At 42.8% G+C, this 22,914-nt stretch overlaps 1 protein-coding gene across 6 annotated transcripts in view; it reads right to left on the reverse strand.

Annotated features, from left to right (window-relative positions):
• Cacna2d1 (calcium voltage-gated channel auxiliary subunit alpha2delta 1) overlaps positions 1–21,973 on the reverse strand; it is a 422,605-nt gene extending 400,632 nt beyond the window's left edge. For 2 of the 6 annotated variants that reach the window (XM_057758278.1, XM_057758273.1), the window contains exon 1: positions 21,582–21,972. In XM_057758278.1, the coding sequence (XP_057614261.1) occupies positions 21,582–21,676 (95 nt within the window). In that variant the 5' untranslated portion in view covers positions 21,677–21,972. Of the gene's footprint in view, positions 1–21,581 lie in introns of all 6 variants that reach the window. The other 4 variants (XM_057758274.1, XM_057758276.1, XM_057758277.1 and 1 more) reach the window with 4 other exon arrangements.
• Positions 21,974–22,914: the final 941 nt, after the last annotated feature.

Here is a 22,914-nt window from a genome sequence, read left to right on the forward strand (position 1 = left end):
CCATTGGCACTGACTGAGTAGAGGCCACAATTAACACCTAATATTTTTACTATTAGCTGGGTGGTAGTGGTGCACACCTTTAATCCCAGCACTTGGGAGCCAGAGGCAGGTGGATCTCTGTGAGTTCGAGGCCAGCATGGTCTACAGAGCCAGTTCCAGGACAGGCTCCAAAGCTACAGAGAAACCTTGTCTCGAAAAGCCAAAAATAAATAAATAATCTTTTTTGCTATGAATGAAGACAGCCTCTTCTTCTAAAAGACTGTCTGAACCACAGCATCAGTCATCAGCATAGGTCTGCCTAGACTGTGTAAAGATGAGAATCTTTGTGTAAATCTCAAGTGGCAATCCTCTCTCACAGGTGCTTACTAGTAGACCTTAGTTGATTCTAGTCCAATTCCTCTGGTATGACTTTCAAGCTGGCTAGAATTACAATTGCCAACTGTCACCCAGTACTATAGGATTGCTATGGAGTCATAATTAAATGCATAAGGCTTACAACAGTCCAGCAATCAATACGCTAGAAACTAAAGAGAGCCCAACTGGTCAGAGCGTGAATGTCAGTCCTTCCTATGGTCTGCCACCACTACCTACGAAATGGAGGATTCCAAACGCTCTTGATTTCCAGTCTTTTCCCGACTAACAATGTTTATATTTCATCATTTATGTGACACAGAAATATAATTCCTTTATATTTATACCTCCCTTCACTTTCAACCCAGCGCACAGCAGAGGTTAGTGAGTTACCCTCACTATCAGACTGAAGTGCTCAGATGGCACCCAGCTGGGTGTTAGATGGAAATCCAAGTCCATCCCTTGAGGATGACCCAGTACAGCTCCTGTGATGCGACTGCAGAAATAATTTCGGACAATGCTCGGAGGTTCTTTATCTCATACATAAAGAGCAGCAATCCTTTCATGGACTACTTGCTTTTGATGAATTGTAGTATGTCTTATGTGAACTAAATGTTTGACCTTCAATTCAAAATGGTACAAAATGGAAAACTCATAGCAAGTAGAAACGGGGGGCAGTTTTCCTCTTACTAAAGCACATCACTCAACCACGCTTCTGGCTCTCTTCACGCCAGGTCCTCTGAAACTTTTGTGTCCTTCCTTCCTTCAACAGCCAGTCCCTCTAAATCCGGCAAGCTGGCGTTCTGCTATCTGCGATTTTATCAGACTCCCCCCTTTCTGCTTCATTATGATAAAATAGCACACACAAGCAGGGCAGTCCTTTGACGACCAGGCTCAGATTTTGATATCACTTTATTACGCGTCACAGATATCCACTTAAAATTGCCTGTTAAGAAGAGTCCAATGTCCTACAGAGACGATGTCTAATGATAAAAGGAGGAAACCCTAAGCTACCACTCTTTGAAAGCCTGGTCCATGAGCAGGTGCCAAGAGACTGGCGGGCCTGCTTTCCACGGCTTCCATCCCAGAAGTTCTGCTAGAGATGGATCCTGGCAGCTACACTCACGTGTCAGAACTGACCTACAGAAAAGGTCTTCAAACACGGCTGGTGTGCAAACAGGCTACACTTCAGAAACGTGAGTGCCCTTTGAAAAAGCATCTCTAGAAAGTTTGCTTTGCTGGACTGAGTTCCCAAGGTCCAAATGAGGAGCAGAAGGAGAGAGAACATGAGCAAGGAAGTCAGGACCGCGAGGGGTGTGCCCACCCACTGAGACGGTGGAACTGATCTAATGGGAGCTCACTAAGGCCAGCTGGACTGGGACTGATGGAGCATGTGATCAAACCAGACTCTCTGACAACGAGGGCTGACTGAGAAGCCAATGACAATGGCACTGGGTTTGAACCTACTGCATGCACTGGCTTTGTGGGAGCCTAGCCTGTTTGGATGCTCACCTTCCTAGACCTGGATGGAGAAGGAAGGACCTTGGTCTTCCCACAGGGCAGGGAACCCTAACTGCTCTTTGGACTGGAGAGGGAGGGAGAGGGGAGAGGGGAGGGAAATGGGAGGAGGGGAGGAGGTGGAAATTTTTAATTAAAAAAAAAGAAAAGAAAAGAAAGAAAGTTTGCTTTGCAGTGGTTTCTGAAAGAAAGGTTACTCTGGATTGGGGCTCAGATTATAAAGAGAACACAGAAATAGGGACTTGATACAAATACAAAAGCTCTGTAGACACCTGATGCCCCAGGAAAGGAATAAATATCGTAGAAGAGCGAGCAAGAGCAGACGGACACAGTTGGAAGACTGTGTTTTGCCGTAAGAAAAGATAATGTCCTTATATCACCAAGGGTGTCACCTCAGTATAAGGATAGCTCATCCATATAAACTCAGAACTGGGATCAGTGCGTGTGTGTGTGTGTGTGTGTGTGTGTGTGTTAATTCAAGTAGTTAGGGAGTTAGGTAAAAAAAAAGTAACATTAAGACCTGAACTTGAAGACCACATACGGACTATATGATGATCATACACATAACTAAGAAAGAACAACCGTGCCCTCATAAACCTTCCTCAACAAATCAAAGGGTTTGGTGTACTGGCCCATAAGTATCCTTTAATCACAAGCTCCCTTCCTGGAGCTCCATGTAAAAGAAAGATCTAATCATGTCCTAACCAAAGCTGGTCACAATGTAATGTTCAATGTTTATACTTGAGGTCTATAAGATGGTACATGTTGTACTAAGTATTCACCAAGTACTCATATGCAAAGGTCATTTTGACAAGGTGTTTTAGTGATGGTCACATAATGTAATATTCATGATATTTTACTATAACAAAAACTAGAATACAAACTATAATGGTTACTGAGGTGTACGATTTCTGCTGTGACACTTCAGATCTCTCTTAGACTCCGGGTCTCTACAATATTCTAAAATACATATTCCCTTTCTTGGAGGTTTTCACGCCACATAGAAATAGCTATGATTTAAAGGGAATTTATCAATAATAAAACTTTTCTGAGGGCCTTTCCTGAAATCATGTAGACCAGAACAGTCACTCTGAGCAGTTTAGTGAGAGTCCAGACAGCACTGGTAATATTTGTGGACATCTTGACCTGACATCCTATCTTCTGGGAGATGCAACACCACTTTGAAAAGATGTAATTAAATTCAATTAGGTTTAAGGGATCTGCTAAAGAACAGAACAAGAGTCCTTCAAGAGAGTCTCAAAACATCTGACTCTGATGTTCTAGGAAACTAGTTTCTCTCAACAGTCTGAAAACTCAGCAAAAGTCCTTGACAGAGTTGTTCAGAAGTAAGCGTATGCTGGCAGAGATAACTTAGAAAAGATATCACAAAAAGATATCCTTCAAAAATAGGATAATCATGTACAACTATATAACATGTCCTTATGTAAAATCCTACACACAATATAAAAATGTCTTCAGCATAGGAAGTGGTCTCCTGTGCCCATGTGTTGTAGAGTACTTCCCACTTTCTCTTCTATCAGGTTCAGTGTGTTCAGACTGATATTGAGGTCTTTAATCCATTTGGACTTGAATTTTATGCATGGTGATAGATATGGATCTATTTTCATTCTTCTACAGATTGACATCCAGTTTTGCCAGCACAATTTGTTGAAAATGCTCTCTTTTTTCCATTGTATACTTTTAGCTCCTTTATCAAAAATCAGGTGTTCATAGGTTTGTGGGTTAAAGTCAGGGTCTTCTATTCGATTCCATTGGTCGACTTCTCTGTTTTTATGCCAATACCAAGCTGTTTTCAATACTGTAGCTCTGTAATAGAGTTTGAAGTCAGGGATGGTAATGCCTCCAGACAATCCTTTATTGTATAAGATTGTTTTGGCTATCCTGGGTTTTTTGTTTTTCCATATAAAGTTGATTATTGTCTTCTCCAGATCTGTGAAGAATTTTGATGGGATTTTGATGGGGATTGCATTGAATCTATAGTAGAATTGCCATTTTTTTTTACTATGTTGATCCTCCCAATCCAAGAGCAAGGGAGATCCTTCCATTTTCTGGTGTCCTCTTCAATTTCTTTCTTCAAAAACTTAAAGTTCTTTTTTTTTTTTTTTTTTTTTTTTGGTTTTTCGAGACAGGGTTTCTCTGTGGTTTTGGAGAGTCTTAAAGTTCTTGTCAAATAGATCTTTCACTTCCTTGGTCAAAGTTACCCCCAAGATATTTTATGCTATTTGTGGCTATCATGAAAGGTGATGCTTCTCTGATTTCCCTCTCTGCTTCCTTATCCTTAGTGTATAGGAAGGCAACTGGTTTTTTTGGAGTTGATCTTGTATCCTGCCACATTACCAAATTGGAGCACCGGACTGAAATCTCAAGGTCCAAATCAGGAGCAGAAGGAGAGAGAGCACGAGCAAGGAACTCAGGACGGCAAGGGGTGCACCCACACACTGAGACAATGGGGATGTTCTATCAGGAACTCACCAAGGCCAGCTGGCCCGGGGCGGAAAAAGCATGGGATAAAACCAGACTCGCTGAACATAACGGACAATGAGGACTACTGAGATTTCAAGAACAATGGCCTCTGTCTCTGTCTTCTTTCATCGCCTGATGAAGGTTAATATTCAGGAGGATGCTTATATGTTTTTCTTTGGGTTCACCTTCTTATTTAGCTTCTCTAGAATCACGAATTATAGTCTCAATAAGGCAGAGAAACCTGCTTGCTCTTTGGGCTGAGGAGGGAGGAAGACTTGATTGGGGGAGGGGGAGGGAATGGGAGGTGGTGGCGGGGAAGAGGCAGAAATCTTTAATAATTAAATAAATTAATTAATAAAAAATATAAAAAAAGAACAATGGCAATGGGTTTTGATCCTACTGCACGTACTGGCTTTGTGGGAGCCTAGGCAGTTTGGATGCTCACCTTACTAGACCTGGATGGAGGTGGGTGGTCCTTGGACTTCCCACAGGGCAGGGAACCCTGATTGCTCTTTGGGCTGACGAGGAAGGGGGACTTGATCAGGGGAGGGGGAGGGAAATGGGAGGCGGTGGCAGGGAGGAGGCAGAAATCTTTAATAAATAAATAAAAAAAAATGTCTTCAGCAACAGGCTGAAAAATTGTTAGTGGAAGAAACAGAACTTAAACAGAATATAGTTCTGTAAAAAAAAAAAAAAGAAAGAAAGAAAAAGAAAAAAAACCTGTCTTTGAAGATATTTCAGTTCTGACGTGCACAGATGCCTGGGAAGAGAGAAGCCCACAAACTGGAAATTACAATTGTCTGAGTTGGTAAGTGAATATCTGAACCAGAATAACAACATATTCCATTCACAGGACCTCTGTTTTGTTTTGGTTTAGGTTTGAGGCAGGGTCTCACTATGTGGCCCTGGATAACCTGGAACTCACTGAGTAGAGCAAGTTGGCCTTGAAGTAAAGAGATTTGCCTGTGTCTGCCTCCAAGTGCTAGAAGGAGGCCATCAAGTTAGCCAGCTTTGACAACAAAGTTATTTGATTCTGCCATGTTTCAACACAACTAATGTTTTTGTTCCTATTCTGGGAAACACTCTGGGATGTGCAGCATCAATGGAGACTTGGTGTTAACTGCACCCCATAGGCCAATCTTGATTCATAGACATAAATTGATTAGGATAAGTTTTTGAATATAGCTGTTATACTAGTATAGTATATTTTAGTATGTAGTACAGACTAGTATAGACTTTCATATTAGCTGACTTACTGAAGCAGTCACCTTATTACAGTATCTAAATAATTGTCTGACAGCAATATTTGTACTCAGAGCATACAATAAATATTCTAAAGAGAATATATTTAAAGCTAGATTTTGTTTGTAAGTAACATCAAATTTTGCTTACGAATTACATGTGAAAACTGAGTAGGAGGTTTCAAACCAAATGACTATAATTACCTCTAGAAAAAAAGCCACCGGCACAGTGGTACATGCTTGTCATCCCAGCACTCAGAATGCTGGAGCAGGCAGGTGGAGAGTTCAAGGCTAACCTACGCAACTTACCCAGCCTATTTCTCAAAACAAAAATAAAAAGGGCAATGCTGGACAGGTGGTTCCACAGTTAATTGCTCTGAAGTAAGACTCAGTTGGTTCAGTTCCCAGCGTCCACATGGCAGCTAAAATATCTCTAAAGCTCCAGTTCCAGGGGATCTGACATTTTCCTCTGGCCTCCTTCTAGGGCACCCGAGGCAGACAGAGCACAAGGATACATGCAGACAAAGCACCCACACATTAAATAAATAAATGGGCTGGGGTACAGGCAGAACACTTGGCTAAAAGACACAGGTGACCCTGGAGTGGATGAAGGGAGGGAGAGAGGGGAGGAAACAAGAGAACGCATGCTAGCCAACAGCTAAGCAAGACCTCAAGTTTCAAGGCAAAATCAAATTGAAAAACAGCGACTTCATTATCTTACACACTCAGGAGAATGGTATCGGATCTACTCTTGACTTGGTGCTGAAGACCCTGCACTGCTTCTACCAAAGCTCATAAGGAGAGAGATTTTGGATACTTGGACAATACTTTCGAAAGTAAACTTATGCCTATTGAATGTCATTTTCAAAAAGGTACACTATTTTGTATATCTGTTTTAGATGTCTATGTAGGCAGTGCAAGGCAGCTTACAACTGTAATCCCAGTACTAAAGAGGCAGAGGCAGGAGGATCTCTGCTGTGGGTTCAAGGCCCTCCTAGCCAATAGGGGGAGCTCAAGGACAGCCCAGGACTACCTAGAGACTCTTCCTTAAAAAACAACATAATGATGACGCTAATAACTTCCTTTTTATCCACTAATTGCTTTTTCATTGTAATTCACAGAAAATACGCATGTGCAGTGGTTAGTAAATTGAGCTAGTAAATAAATAAACCTGGTCCTTTAGCACAGTTAATGTGAGTTAATGAAACTCATCGCTCTGCCCTGAGTCCCGGGAGCTGAAAAATGAATTAGTGCTGAAGGTATTAAAAGACAGTCCTGAACAAATCTGTCAGGCAGGGCCCCTACCAGAACACAGTGACAAGTCTGCACGGAACAGAAGAAGGGAGCCCCCCACATTCAAAGCCTACAGAAGCCTGTTTCTTTGCATAAAAGCCATTTTATCTTATTTTTTCTTTAGAATTCCTACCATTGTTATTCATCTATTTCCATTCGCCGAGGAGACTCATTAATACTTTATAAGCAGGGTATTAGAGAAGACTCCATAAGAATCCATAAAAAAGGAAGACTAATTACTCTTTTAGACTGTGCCTCACTCACACCGGCATTATAATGCACAGGGTTTGGGGAAGTCCCGCACAGAAACCTTCACTGGGGTATATCGGAACCTTCCAGGTGGCCCTAGCATTTCAGGTTTACTGACAGTGATTTTGTAAATGGGCTCAATGCATAGACAATTCTGATTGGGAGAAGCGGGGATGCTCAGCAAACTAATTATGACAGCAACCTTAATGAGGAGCTAATGAGCTGCTAGAACTCACTCTCCTATAGGAAAACGTGGTCCAACATGACAAGGCAGAACAGCGACAGCCCATCTGATCCTTTGGAGGATGCCCCACACCTGCGAACACCTCTGGTGAGAAATGAATGGATTCCCCCATTTTCTAGGTGCTCTCTTTTCGGTGGATTTCTGATAAATATCTAATCATGATAGCTGTGGTACCAGAATTTCAAGCTGGCTTTGACTGTTCACAGAGTTCAGTAACCTATATGAAATATGGGTTATAAAGTAAGAATTATGACTGTTAAGAGGTATCTGTCCCTCCCAACATCAGGGAGACAGCAGGGAGGAGGGGATTCTGTAAATGCAATTAAGCTGTAATCCATCTGGTTATGGGTTCATCTAAAGGAAGGCCCTCGTGGTCCGCTGGCCTGATACATTCCACTGATAGTCCCTAAAAGAAGGAGCAGACCTTCTTCTAAAGCAAAGGGTTTTCTTAGTCCTTAAAAACTGAACTTTCAGGGGATTATAAGAAGAGAGGACAGAGGGATGTCACTTCTCCAGTGAGCATTCTCAGAGGCTTTGGGCTGTTCAGATACCGAGACCTCCAGCTGACAGCAAACACACCAAGAATGGAAATGATGCACAGCAGGATGGAGGTTTTCAGATGTGAGTGATCCGGAGTCAAGAGGAACTAGAGCCGGGCATCCTTCCTCTCAAAAGGATCCCAAGTACCTGACTCTAGGAAACCCTCTGCTTCTAATCAGATTATACCTCTTCAGGCTCTCAATGCATGTAAGTCAACATTTCTGTCCTGGGGAACCCGAGGGAGACTCAACGGTGGGAGAATAAACTCAACATTACCCAGGTAATAAATTGGAGAGCTGAATTTTGAACCTATGCAGGTAACCAAATCAGACAAATTCTATGACAAGATTAATTCCAGATGTTCAAACGCTTCCGTTTCCAGGCTTAAATGTATTTATAGAATTGGCACTGATATATACAACATTTCATTTACTAAATATATTCATGTCATTAAACTTGCAGGCACTAAAAACGTTTTCAAAATTTTAACATTTGAGATCTTACATTTAAAACTTCAATACATCTTGAATTAAATTTTATATATGGTGTGAGGAAAGGGTCTTATTTTGTTTTCTGCATGTAGATAATCAGTTTTCCAAAGCCCTCTTCCTGAAGATGCTTTCTGAAGGAATCAGTTTCTCGAGGCCTCTACATAGCACACTCTGAAGGAGAAAGGAAAAAAACAAAAAACAAAAAAAATCAACCAAAAGTGATGTAAATCCTATCTGCTCCATGGTTCTGACAAGGAAACCTAACTGGAGAGGGCTCAGGACCACACCCCATGCACTCACTCTCAGGACTGGAAGTGAGCAACACAGATGCAAGGAGCAGACTCTGCAGTTACTCAGGGCGGCCCACAGCCCAGGAGACCTGCGACCTTCTCAGGCATCTCCTCTGACTTGATTGATGAGCACAGGGAGAGGCTGTGGAGACCACACAGCTATTGCAGCTGGCTCACAATGCCTCCTAAGATGTAGGGTCCAGCTTCACACAAAAGCCAGGACGGGAAGATTAGAAACAGCAAGGAGGCTGGGACATGGTGGCGCACGCCTTTAATTCCAGCACTAAAGAGAGAGAGGCAGGCGGATCTCTGTGAGTTTGAAATAAGCCTGGTCTACAGAGCTAGTTCCAGGACATTCAAGGCTGTTATACAGCAAAACCCTGTCTCAAAATTATATATATACCAGCATGCCTCAGACTGTCTACCTGTGGTTTCACACTGAGATAGACCAGCACGGCTCAGACTGTCTACCTGTGGTTTCACACTGAGATAGACCAGCACGGCTCAGACTGTCTACCTATGTCTTCACACTGAGACAGACCAGCACAGCTTAGACTGTCTACCTGTGATTTCACACTGAGATAGACCAGCACGGCTCAGACAGTCTATCTGCGGTTTCACACTGAGATAGACCAGCACGGCTCAGACTGTCTACCTATGTCTTCACACTGAGATAGACCAGCATGGCTCAGACTGTCTACCTATGTCTTCACACTGAGATAGACCAGCATGGCTCAGACTGTCTACGTATGTCTTCACACTGAGATAGACCAGCATGGCTCAGACTATCTCCCTGCATCTTCACACTGAGATAGACCAGAATGGCTCAGACTGTCTACCTGTGATTTCACACTGAGACAGACCAGCACAGCTCAGACTGTCTACCTGAAGCTTCACACTGAGATAGACCAGCATGGCTTGGTGGTTATGAAAATGGCTACCAACTCACCTATCACTCCAGCAAGTGTTTCAATCTGGAATTACTATGTTTTCTGAGCACTGTTAAAGAGAAGGCTCATTTGCACAGGGCTGAGAGCAGGTAACAAACAGAAACGACAACCAGCAACTGCACGTGACACATATACACACTTGGATACTTTCTATACTTCTAGTGAAATTTCTGATCCTTAATCTGGCTGGCAGAAAGCATTTTTAGATTTTCATACTATCTTCTAAATATTTATTCATTATCAGAATCCATGTTCATAATTTGCCATAAATTTCAGTTATATAAAAGTGTACATGTAAAGTTTATATAGGCAACACACACATATATGTTGACAGATCTATATCTGTGACTTCATTCAGGGATACAAAGTAAACACTGGGAGAAGATAGCATAGCCCCTACACTGCCTGCTTAAGCCAGGTTTCAACCGCTCTGTGCAGTATAAAATTAGAGTCTGGGGAACAATCAACTTTGTGGAAAAGAACAAGAAATAGGGTATCATTCTAGGCTTTGAACCCTAAAATGCCCCCCTCTGTCACATTCATTTACAACCACGGACTCAGCTGGCTTTGAGACATCACACAGACAGGTTGTGTCTCACTTGATCATTTAAAGAATGAGTGATCCCTTCTAATTATCACGCGTGGTTTACTCCGTGATGAGTTACCATTCCCCCATGTTTATTCATTACCATTGAGAATTACTATAAATTTTAAACGATTACTCACCAGTAGACCTCCATACCCATGTATTAACCTCTTGGGAAGCAAGCTACATACTCACACAATGCAATTTTGCCTCATGAAAATTAATTCCAATTCCTACATTTATTCTAACAGGAAAATCAGGTGTTTGGCGAAAGAACCAAGCGTGCATGATGTTGGATTGACAGCAGTCTGCCCACCCTTCATTAAGACCCATCCCCCTGAGGCTACACACGGCCCATTTGTTCAAGTCTCCTAACATTTTTACAGATGCAAATTTAAGTCAGTTCTAATATGATGTCACAGCAAAGGAGGGTTGGTATTCTTAAAGTGATGAGCGCCCTAAGAATCTGACACACTATGGCAAATGTCAAAGTGACTGCCAAACTAAAGGCAGGTTCTGTGGCATTTGAAAACTTGCTGCTTCTATGTTATCATGGAGGAGTGCTCATGGGTCATGCATGGATGCATGGCTTAATCAAAACATCTCTTGGTAAGTGAGCCAATCAAAATTTACAACAGAAATTCTAAGTGTTTCTTTTCGGGTAGTATAGTATTTGTGAAAGGCCATGCATGACGGGGTGGGGTTTCTGAGTGGAAAGAATCTTCGGCTGGATAAGCTGATGAACAGAGGCCTTTTGGTGTCTCGTAGGCAGGTCCTTGCTGACTCCCCTGATGGTGACTGAAGCCTCATTCCATGTGCAGGACTGTCTGAGATCAATTCTATAAACATCATGAGTGGACTGCTTGCTTAAATCTCAAATGCGCAGCTCCGCAGCTAAAAGCTCTCATCTTCGACAAAGAGAGGTTAGCAGTGGCGAAACTGTGACTTTTAAAGATAGTCTCAATCTCCTGGAGCTCTCTGCTCATATACCAGGTGCTGGCTGCAATGTCAGGATGACACACAGCACAGGCTCCGTGGCTCTTTCTTCCTGGTCCTGTCGAGCACCCCACTTCCGTCCTTAACCTAGGGACGCAGCACTTCTCTTATTCCCCCCTCTCTCTCATTCCACTGCATCTTAGCCTTCATCTCCTTTGTATGGTTTTATCCAGACACACCTTTAAGGATTTTTGAAGCACGCATTTGTTTTTGTTTTTCCATTCGTTTGTTTTTTATCTCATGGCCCAAGTGCTCATTGAACCATAGGTATTGATTCATGGTCTTTTAAAGACAGAGAAACCAGGCAAAGTGTGAATAGTAAGCTCAGGTCATTAAAAAGTTCTCTGAGGTCCCCCAACCCCCTCAACTGATCCCTACTGTGGCGCTGTGATGCAGGGACTATACTATAGTTGTTCTACAGACAGAAGCTGATGCTTAGCTCTGCTCTCCTCTCTGTGGGCTCTGTTTCTCTGTCTCATCCCTGTGAGTCAATCAGATAACCAATGCTCACACCTCAACCTGCCCATGGGCAGCCACAGAACAGGGGACTGGGAGAGCCTAGAATCTATCCCTTCAGAATTTAATTTTCACTCAGAACAAAATCCAAAGGCATTTCTGAAATTACCTGGTGCGAGCGAGAAGGAAACACGGAACACCCAACAAACCCGCTTAGGAGTTTATTAGAGGGGGTGTGTACAGGCCTGGGGAATCGGTATACAGACAGAGGAAGATAGCGCGTCCAGCTTTTTAAAAGCTGCCTAGTGCATGCGCACAGCGGGTTGGTGTGACTACTTCACGTGCAGATGACGCAGATGACGGGCTCACGCATGCGCACAGGGTTTATCTGAGTCATAGGGGGATAAAACCATGCATGCGCGCACGCAGGGGCCCTTTAACACTCAGGCAATTGCCTAAGGGCCTATCTGCATATGCATGGCTCTAGAACCCGGAAGTGCAGCCTTATTTATGGCTGAATAATTACAATTTCTCATCCATGAAACAGACCCGATAGGAAGACTTAGCTTAAAGGACTATTTTGAAGGTGAGATGGATTTGAAAGCATGGACCTTATTAGACTTCACAGTACCTGGCACTTGAGAAGGTGATCAGATACCAAAGTGATAGGAAAGCTTTAGGGAGTGAAAGTAATATAGTACAGGCATCGTAGTGCTCACTGCTGGTGGAGAATCCAAACTAGCTCAGATAAGGCTGGGATGATGGCACACAGTTATGATCCCAGAGTTCTGGGGGCTTAAACAAGACAATGATGATTTCAAGACCAACATGAGCTATGTGGTAACACTTTGCCGATAGATTGATAGATAGATAGATAGATAGATAGATAGATAGATAGATAGATAGATAGGGAAGTAAAAAAGGCAAGGAGAAAAAGGAAACCATGAATACCCATGGGAGGGGAATTTTGAAAAGAAAAAAAAAGTGAAGTCACAGAAGGGCGATAATAGACCTTCATTCTTTCCATCTCTTCCCACAAACCACAAGGATGGCTTTTCCAAACTGTAATGGGTCCAATATGATCAAGATTAATGCTTGGAACTGTTGGCAGCCATAATCCTAACCATTCATTCATTCATTCATTCATTCAACCTGTAAGGTAGCTGTCAGTAATTTTAAGGTCCCTGGGACACCGGAGATGCCTCCAAGAGGGTTGACCCAGGACACACCTGGCTGGAATATTTGATCTGCGGTGATTTGTCATTTTATCAAATTTATCATCTTGTTTTCTTGATTCAATATTGACATGGGAGGACGGTTATAAAGAATACAAGGGAGTAAACCACTAACATTTAACTGAAAAATCAATAAAAATGTAGAATTGCCAAGAAATACCTTTGGAATCCGATCCATGATATTACAACTTTAAATCACAAGCATGTCTTAGCATTGCTCTATTGCTGTGAAGAAACGCCATGACCATAGCAACCCTTGTAAGAGAAAGTATCTAATAAAGGCTTGCTTACTTTCTGGAGCAGAAGCTCAGAGTTATGCCCTGGTCCATTGGCAGCAGGAAGAAGACAGACTGGCCCTGACTTGGGCTTTTAAAACCTCAAAGCCATCCCCATTGACCCTCCCTCCAGCAAGGCCACACTCCTAACTCTTCTAATCCTTTTAAATAATGGCACTTCCTGGTGACCAAGCATTCAAATAGATGAGCCTATGGTGACCATTCTTATTCAAACCACCAGACAAACACAAACACTTATTAGATTCAGTCATTGAAAGCTACAATCAAGAAGATAATCTCTCTCCAAAAAAAGGAGTATGGGAAATAGCCAAGTCAAATGCCCTAATATAACTCCTGTTCTCAAGACTGAAGAATTCCAAATCCTTTCACCCTTCTCATTCTGAATTCGTTCTAGATTTCTCGCTTTCCTCACATTGCCAAATTCCTGGAAAGAGCAGTCTGCGCTTGCTGTCTCCATATTCCCAGTTTCCTGCATGCCCTCCGAGAGCAGGAGCCACACTTCTGTCACCAACACTACCGAAACTTCTCTTCTGCGCCACCAGCCCGATGACATCCTCAATGTGACCGTACTGTCGGGCCTCTCTGCAAAGGAAAAGTGCCTCAAACCTCTTTGGAAAATCTCCATTATGGATACCAAATATTCTTCCTGAACTCTTCTTCTGGCTTCAAACAGCTATTCTCAAGTGACCCCCAAACACCCACAGATAGAGTTCTAAAGGCGTGCAGAATAGTACAAACTCAGCAACACATAGTAAAGGTACCTATCTCTCCACCTTCAACACTTGCCTGCACTCCTCCTCAGGGGAGGAAGTTCAATGAACACACAATCTACCTGCTGGAGGACTGAGCTTCATCTCCAGTTTCCCCCTCTTCCTCATTTCCCAAATCCTCTCATTGTGAAGGCCTGAAACGTCTTCTCTACAATACGCCCTCCACCTCCTTTAGGTTCTCATAGCCCGTGTTTTGTGGATCTCAAGTGATGTTGTCAAACGATGCTGAGTTAGTCTAACACCTTCTCTCCCTGACCTCTGTCACAAACACGGTCCCTCTTCAATCATCTGGTACATCCTGTGGCTCAAAGTCCACAGCCACTTCTTCCATTTATAATTCCCAACAACAAAGGATGGAGACACACAGTTTACATAGCCGAGTTACTGTAACTGTTCCTGGACTGTGATTCTGTGATTCTCCATCAGGTTACAATGTAATGAACTCATAAGCCAGACCAAACAGCAGCCATCCCTCCAGCAAGTCTTCCCGCCTAGCCATGCCTCCCATCAGTAGACCCTACTTTTCCAAAGGTCTCCTGCCTTTCGCTTGGCCTTGCACCCCACTGTTTGATACCTAAGTTGGAACTGTGATTGCCATTCACGGGGGCGCCCTTCCTCAATTTGTATTCCTAGGATGGACCTCGGTGAAGCACATGATTTGCGCTGAATAATGATTGCATTAATTGTTGGATTCAAGTATATTTTATGTTGAAATATTTGGAGCAGAAAATATTAAAAGAGAAAGTATAAGTTAAAACTATTTCCAAAAAAATCAAATGCACTGTTGGTCCTAATTGTTTTGAGCGCTCTCCTCGAAGCCTGCTCATCTATGGGTTATTCTGTTTCTTGTAATCTCATGGAAGAAATTTTGTTACGGAGCCTCATGCTTGATAACTAACACTTAAAGCTTTTAATAAAATATTATGCTAATATTTCTTACCCAAGGAATCACTTCCCTAGGGGTTCATAAAAACATATGAATTTGTAAGTACTTTTATGTTTTTGAGGTCTAGACAAGTTTAATGTCTGTAGTCCTTAAACTAAATATTTAGATCTCTAAAATGAATGTCACGCTTAGTGAGCAGTATTTCAAGTCCAAGAAAGATCACGTTAGAGAAGAGCCAGGGATGATCACAATACAGTGAAAATAGCTACACCCTAGAAAAGCACCAGGGGTGGTAATACCGGGAAAATAGCATCCCGCTACCTCCAGCCTCTGCAGGCCTGTAACTCGTAAATCTGAGGGCTCCTTTCTCTACCCCACCTTTTGGCATCACTCCTCGGTAGGCGTGTTGATCACCATTTACAAACAAGCAATTTTCCCAGTGTGTCTGACCTCATTTATTTTATTGAGCTATTCCTCTTTTAACTGAGGATAAGGCTCACTCGTCTGGCCAGCCCTTTCTATGGCCAGCCAGGGCACCTTAGAGAGGGACACCTTCCCCAGCTGTTCCCCATGTGTCCCTCTCATTACCCACAGTGTGTGGGCAAATGTCAAAGGAAACAATGGTCTAGACTGTCTGATGGCTCTGACGCAAGTGTCGGTTATGTGCACAGATTCTTCTGTGTGCCAGGGTCCTCACAGATTTCCCTTGGAGGGGAGGAAGAAGTTTCAGCAAACCCTGAGCAGAGAGTCAAGCAAGAAAGACCTGAACTTAAGAGCTGGCTATGAACACCCCAGGGAGGGGGGAGCTAAAAATGCCCCTCTTTGGTTTGATGCCCATGCTCAATCACAGTAAATTACGATGAGTATTCAGTATACACTCATGGGCAGAAAGAAGAAGAAATGACACACATCACTGAAAACAAAACTGCAAGCATTATTGTTCCTCGAGCACGAGGAGAGAACCATAGTAAAATCTCATTGCCCGGAAAAAAGAACGCGGACAGTGAGCTTAGCCTCCAAGTGACCTGTTCAAAGCGGACAAGACCATCATTTTATGTGCCATCATTTCTACTTTAACTTGTTCTTGCATTCATGATACTGAATTTTAAATGTATCCTAATTTTTTAATTCACTGAGCATATGGTTTTAAAAAAAAATCAGCAGAAGCATATGTTAAAATAACATTTAGCCTGAAATGTTCCGCATTCATATTCAAAGAGAACTTCAATACTGATATAATTTATATGTGATATATGTCATATATCATATATATTAATTTTGATAATTCAGAATCAGGACGAGATTATATATGTATAAAATTAAAATAAATATATATTAAATTAAAAACAAATGTGTACCTGCTTGCTTGGGCAACAGGCCAATGGCTTTCTTGTTTGTAACATTATTAGAATCTGTGCAAACAAATTCCAAAGTAAAGAAAGAAATGGCCACTGACTTGATTCATTGTTTTAAATGCTAATAGTATTGGTTTCTATGTGCTAAATCACTACAAAAGGAAGCCTTTAAACAAGGAATGCATGAAGATTCATATTTCATATAATCTCGAACCATCACACAATGCCTTCATTTCTAAAATATACTACCAAATACATTTAACTCTTACAAACATTGATGCATACTCTATATAAATGCAAAGTAAAACTGCCTGTTACAGGCGGATTTCTTCAGGGGTGGCCAAGGTTTAAAGTGCAATGGTTTCATTTCTAAGTTACTCTTATCTATGATGTCACACTCACTCCTCTTAACAAGCTACTCTAATATGTGAAATGAGATTTAAACCTTGAAGACAGGAAGTGATTAACAGACGTCTTACAGCATGGAGCCTAAGAATGACCTTACATTATAAAGGTTTTTTAATCTAGCAAACCATCCAGTATGTGTGTTTGTGTGTATGTATGTATGTATACAAATATATACCCATGCATGTATAATTTAACACAAAAAATATTATCTAGGAATTAAAGAATACTATAACCGTACACACTTGACAACTTATCTAATTATAGACTAAATCTTTAGATCCCTGTACTAGGAGACAAATGTGTGAGGCGTCCCAGCATTTCAGTACAAGTTGTTATCCTGCGTCCAACTGACATTGTCTTCCAACACTACAAAGAAAACGATGTCCCCGTTTTCATGTCTTATTGCACATAAAAGCCAAGGTAAATCATGTGCAGGCTCCACGGCTAGCGATCACTGCTCAGCTCAAGTGCACAGGAAAGCAACTGTATGAAAGGCTGAAAAAGTTATAGTGCCACTTATAGACGTCCAGGAGAAGAAATGATGGTCTGCCACACCTCAAGACACAGTACACAGTGTGCGCTGCAGGCCCTCAGGAAACGGCTTGGAAACAACAGAACAGTTCCTGCCCCACAGAAGCATCTTCCATGCTCTTTGACACCCTACCTCAGACAGCTCTTTTAACACAGCTGATGGAAGGCTGTTACTTTTCAACCATAAAATGTTACATTTTAGAAACATTAAAGCAAATTCTGATTTCTTCAAAGCATCCTACCTGCTTATGTCACAACTTTCTGGGTCGCTATGGAAGGAGATTTAAAATTGCATAATTGCACACAAAAAATTGTTCATCTCACCCACTTTAATCCCCAGCTTTAAGCTAAAACTTCATTGAAGATAAATAGTAGGAATGAAGATTAAGAAGACAAGAATACTGTCTTGGAAATTCATATCTGGATTGAAAGTAGGGAAAAGAATGCATAGGTATTTTATATAACCATGTTACAGAGAACATATGGATTAAATAACAGTTGTGAGCACAAATAATGAATCATTTTCAAAATTCTACATACCTTGCTATGAATTTACACTCTAAAAGGAAATAATAAACTTAAAGACAATACTTTACTTGCATGCATCTTCACGGAAAAGCACAGAAGCATACTGCATTGTTATTTTTCATATCAGAGAAACAATAGAAAGGTATCGAGGTGTTATTATAACTAATAAAACTCACTGAAAAAAGGAAAGAAACATCCTTGTTTAGGTTCTTTTTATAACCCTAAGCTTATATTACTGTATGTATTTTTCTAAAATAATTTTTTAGATTTTATTTCAGTTGGCCTAATGCTCACTAAAATGCCAATACAAATTGCTACTTAAATACATACATATAGCAATAACAAATTAAACATTATGCTAATATTTATACACAGAAATACACCTACTGTTTCATATTCTACCCAAACACCTGTGGAGTAATAAATGTTCTTTTGGTGTTAGGCTCATGAGAACCAATTGGAAATTGAGAAAGGGGTCTTTAACACTCATTCATTTTAGATTCCATATATACTATTTTATTTTATAATCTTTAATAAGATGGACGTCCTCATGTCATGCAGAACACAAATAGAAAAGTCAAGTGAGCAGAACCAGAACCCCCAGTCCTAAAGCGTAGAATAGTTGGCATAACCAGCTCCCCCAATCCTAAAGCGTAGAATAGCTGATACCCATCATCCCAACATCATGACATCCAGCAATATGTCTGCATAATACAGAATATGATTATATGTATCAAAATAATTCAGTATTCAAAACTACTAATTTTATGATATTTTGTTTATTTCTTAAAGTAACTAAATTCTTGATTAAATATTTAGATCTTTATAAAGTTATAATCAAACTCAATATAGTAATTGGCTTTCATTCAACTGTTGTTCACTATGTTGCACTTTGATATGACTGAGATAAAAGCTTAATTTTAACTATAATGCATTAAAAGCAGATTATATATATATATATATATAAACAGGGTCTTAAATTAAGAACAGATTTTAAAATAACATTACTATACTGATCAGTGTGCATGTGTTCCTGAATTTTAAAATAGATACGTTTTAGCATAAGTGCCAAGAAATTCTTTCCAGAAAGAAAGCTGTCTTTTTGAGAAATCACTCTGAAACCCCAATGTAACCTGTGCACAGAATAACATGAAGCTAATGTGTCTTCTTCCAGTGCAGCAGAAGCCAAGAAGCCTGCATGCTCGGTAGCACATCAGGCTTTTTGTTTCACACCTTGCTTTGGAAAGAAATATCTAGCCCAGAAAAAAATAAAAATAAAAACTGTATCAAAATTCCTTTTCCTGAAAATAAATTCATTGTTTGAATGCTAATTGTTAGGCTATGTTTACTATTTATTACAGAAGGATATACTATGTTAAAATGTTAAAACAGGGCAGAAAATTCAGTATGTAGAGTAATATGTTTATTATAATAGAACTAAAGTCTTTCCTACTAGCATTGCTAAAAAATATGTTCATTATGATTATAATTCAGCACCAACTCCAATTAGAGCCTAATTAATGTTACAGCACGTTAATGGCATGGTCTTCCTCCTCTGAAAATGAAAATTTCTCATTTTATATTTTTTGCTGAAAAATAAAACTGCCAACATAAGTAAACTTATAAACAGAAGCATCCTAATTTGCCATTAGTAACTGTAACAATCTTTGGATTCCCTTCTTATAATCCTGATTTTTCCCCCCCAGAGGATCTGAGCTTTATCACTGCATTTAATTTCTTTGTCATGCAAGCAAAGCAAATGGCACTGTTTCTTGATGAGATTGATGCCACATGTGTTTTCACAGATTTTATTCAGAAATCTAACATGAAGTACGAATGTCAACTGTCCTTCCTCCGAAGATAGAATTACTACCTTTACAGATAAAGAACTGCAGAAGCGGGAAGGCTTCCAAAAGCATTGAGAGTACTACCCTCAATCCACTGACTTGGAGCCACAAAACCTGTTCTGAGTCTCTGATAATGTTTTACATAGTCAGAAAATATTTCCATACTCCCATTGTTGGAAAACAACTCAAATCCTTTCAAAGAAAAGGAATCGCAATCCCTAATTAAGTGCCTATTTGATAATGTTCAAACCTTTGGCACATATCTGAGCAGGAAATGAAGTTACTTAAATTGGGGAAAGCATTTATTACAGATGTTCTTCTAACAAGAATCTTTACAACAATATTTTACTATGAGATGCTCACGAATGAGTGGGTTTTTTTTTTGCATTTTGTTTTCCTTAATATGAGGAGGCACCCTCCCTAAATGATAGCAATATTGGCAAATCAATATAAAACAACACTAAAAAGGTGTGATCCGAGCACGTTAAGAATATGACTTCCTAAGAGCTGCAATTTCTTTGACACAAAATGCACGAGCGTCACCCGAGTTCTTATGTAATAGGCCAAGCTTCAGAAGTACTAAAAATATAAATAAGCAAAAGTGTGATTTCTTAATAAGACTGAATGGTTTTGTAGCATCTTGGAAATTCTTAGACTTTTCATGCTTAAAATTAAACAGTTGGAACATTCTGCCAATTAAACGAAGCTCTACAGATGGCATTTACCCTTTTGCTTCATAACAAAAATGATGTGCAATCATTTTTATGGAATATTACCTAAAGAGAACATTACTGTAAATCAATGACAAAAATATTAGACACCCCCTTTCTCAGGGCTGGAATATGCATCTCTAGATGCTTGCACTGACGCCTAAGGTGATAAATGTTCTAGGCCAAATCTTAAATAATAGCTGTCGGGTTCCAGCTAGTACGGGTGCACTTCTAGTGTATACCCCAAAACTCCAGGATTCAGCTTTCTGCCAACAAAAGACAGAAAGTGATTCCCCGCAGCATAAAAGCCGGGAAGGCTACCTTGGGCTTTGTTTTTGTTATGTAAAATGCATTTAAGTGACTCACCCACTTAAGACTACCTACTCTGAGAAGCTTTAAAGTACCTTCAAGAACCAAAATAAATGCTTTCCCAGGATGCCAGATAAGCTATTCAGTGCTTTTAAAAAATATGTATATATTTATATGTGCCACTGACTCTGATTGCTTCTTGCAGCCTGGGAGAGCGGAGAACGGTTGCATTGCCTTCCCTTCCGCCCTGTGACTATAGCTACCTTTCAACACTCTATTTCCAGAATAGCAACGGCTTTTTTTTTTTGAAAGTTATTTTAGAAATGTTAAAAATAAGATAAAATTGCAGGAGACTGTGGAAATAGTGCCTCCCTCAAAGAATAGGGGTTCTATTCATTCTAAGAACAGGAACCAAGTGTTTGTCGACTCTTAGATGTTTCAAATAAAGGGTTGGATAGGTTGGCTTTGGTGGCCCTGGTACCTGTGAGCTCTGGGGTGGACAGCACGCTCAGCTGCCGGGAGTGAACTGGCTAGAAACCAAGGAAGCTGTCAGGCGCTCCTAGTAATTTGGGCTCTAAATGAGTTTGGACAGCACAGCAATTAGCATCCTAGGGGCCAAGTACAGGAGAAGCGCGAGCTACCCGGGGCCAGCCTGAAATTAACTCTGTGAAATACCTAACGGAAACACAACTTTTCATCTGGCCTGCCTTGGTGGGAGCTGGGTATGCCTGCAAAGTTTTTCCCCAAGTCCGGCTACAGTCTTCAGCGTGCAGCATCCTCGGAGACCCGGCTGAGACGCCGCCGACGGCTGGCGGACGTTCCCGGGGAAGGCGGGCAAGGCGGGCCGAGGCTCGCACGCCGGTTCCGAGCTCATTCCAGCGGCCAGCAGCGCAAGGCTCGCCCGCCCACCCTGCCGGCCTCGGCGACTAAAAGCCGCGCTCCCCGCCCCCCACGGCAGCCTGGCGCCGAGTCGGGACCCCGGCCTCCAGCCCCTGCCCGGACCCGCCGCCGACTTACGTGACGGCCGAAGGGAAGGGCTCCTGGCTCGAGGGGCCGAACAGGCAAGACTGGAAAAGTGTCAGAGTCAAGGCCAGCAGGCAGCCAGCAGCCATCTTCGCTATCGAAGATCAGTGCCCTCCTGGCCGGCCTGGAGGCGGCGACGGGGCTGCACGCGGCGGCCGGGGGACCGAGCCGGGGCGCCGACGTCTGCGGGAGGGCGCGCGGGGAGAGGCGGGCAGGGCACGGGCGGGGCCCGGCGGGCGGGCGGGCGGGCGGACTCTCTAGCGCGTGGTGGCCGCTCCGTGCCTAGGCTGCCTCGCCTGCGCCGCCATCAAGGGCGACCGTGGAAACGGAGCTCGGCCAGCCTGCTGCCGGCGCCCGCGCGCTCTGTCTCCCCGCGCTCGCCTCCCTGATTTATCCGCGGTCTCTGAGGCGAGGGCGGGGGCGGGGCGGGGGCGGAGGGGGCGGCGCGGGGACGCGGCGGCTGCGGGGATGGGGGTGGCCGGAGCCGGGAGCGGGCTGCTTTCCCCGGGCGGGCGGGTCGCGGGGAGGCGGCTGTGGGTGGGCAGCAGCGCGAGGGCCGGGCGTCAGAGCCGGGCGGGGACGGGCCGGGCGCAGCCCTCCATACAAGGCAGGGAGGAACTCCCAAAGTCGGCGTCGCCTGCTCCCGCCGCGGGGCCAGCGGAGGCCGAGCCGACCCGGCCCGAAGGGGCTCCCCAGGGGACCACCCGCCGCTCGCGGGCAGCCACGGGCGCGCAGGCTCCTGCCGAGCACTTGGCTCGCCTCCTCCGGGGTTATTTTTTTTTTTTTTTCCACAATCTGGCACGGGCCCCCAAGCCCTTCTCCCAGGCGTAGAACCTCCTGCCTGCCTCGGAACGGTGAAGTGATTTGACAACAAATGTAGGAGGGGTTTGTGTGGTGCGTTTGAAAGCGCCGCTGTCGACTCTACCAGGTGGCACTGTTTTTCATGGTGTGCCAGAGGTTAGAGCCTTCGACAGGGTTGGGTGCTAATGGTGCCAGCGGCCCCATGCCCAGATACAACTAGACTCGCTTTACCTGGCAGGGACGGCGCCTCGCGGGAGGGCCGGGAATAGATGAAGAAGAAGCTGAAGCTGTAAGATCTCTTTCCTACTGTGCGGTAGGAATGAAGGGTGGAGGGAGGGATATTCCTTCGAGGGCGGTTATTGTGCCAAGGGCCTTTGGTAACGTCTTAGCCAGCAACCTTCCAACCGGTTGAAAAAACTCCCCGCCCTGACCACTGAACGGCTTTGCTGGACAAGGTTGTTGCCGGGTGAATTCACTTTGTTGGTGTGAACACAGAACGGAGTGCACAACAGAAACAGGTGGCATT

The sequence above is a fragment of the Chionomys nivalis genome, chromosome 26, assembly GCF_950005125.1.
Source record: "Chionomys nivalis chromosome 26, mChiNiv1.1, whole genome shotgun sequence".
Taxonomy (NCBI): Eukaryota; Metazoa; Chordata; class Mammalia; order Rodentia; family Cricetidae; genus Chionomys; species Chionomys nivalis.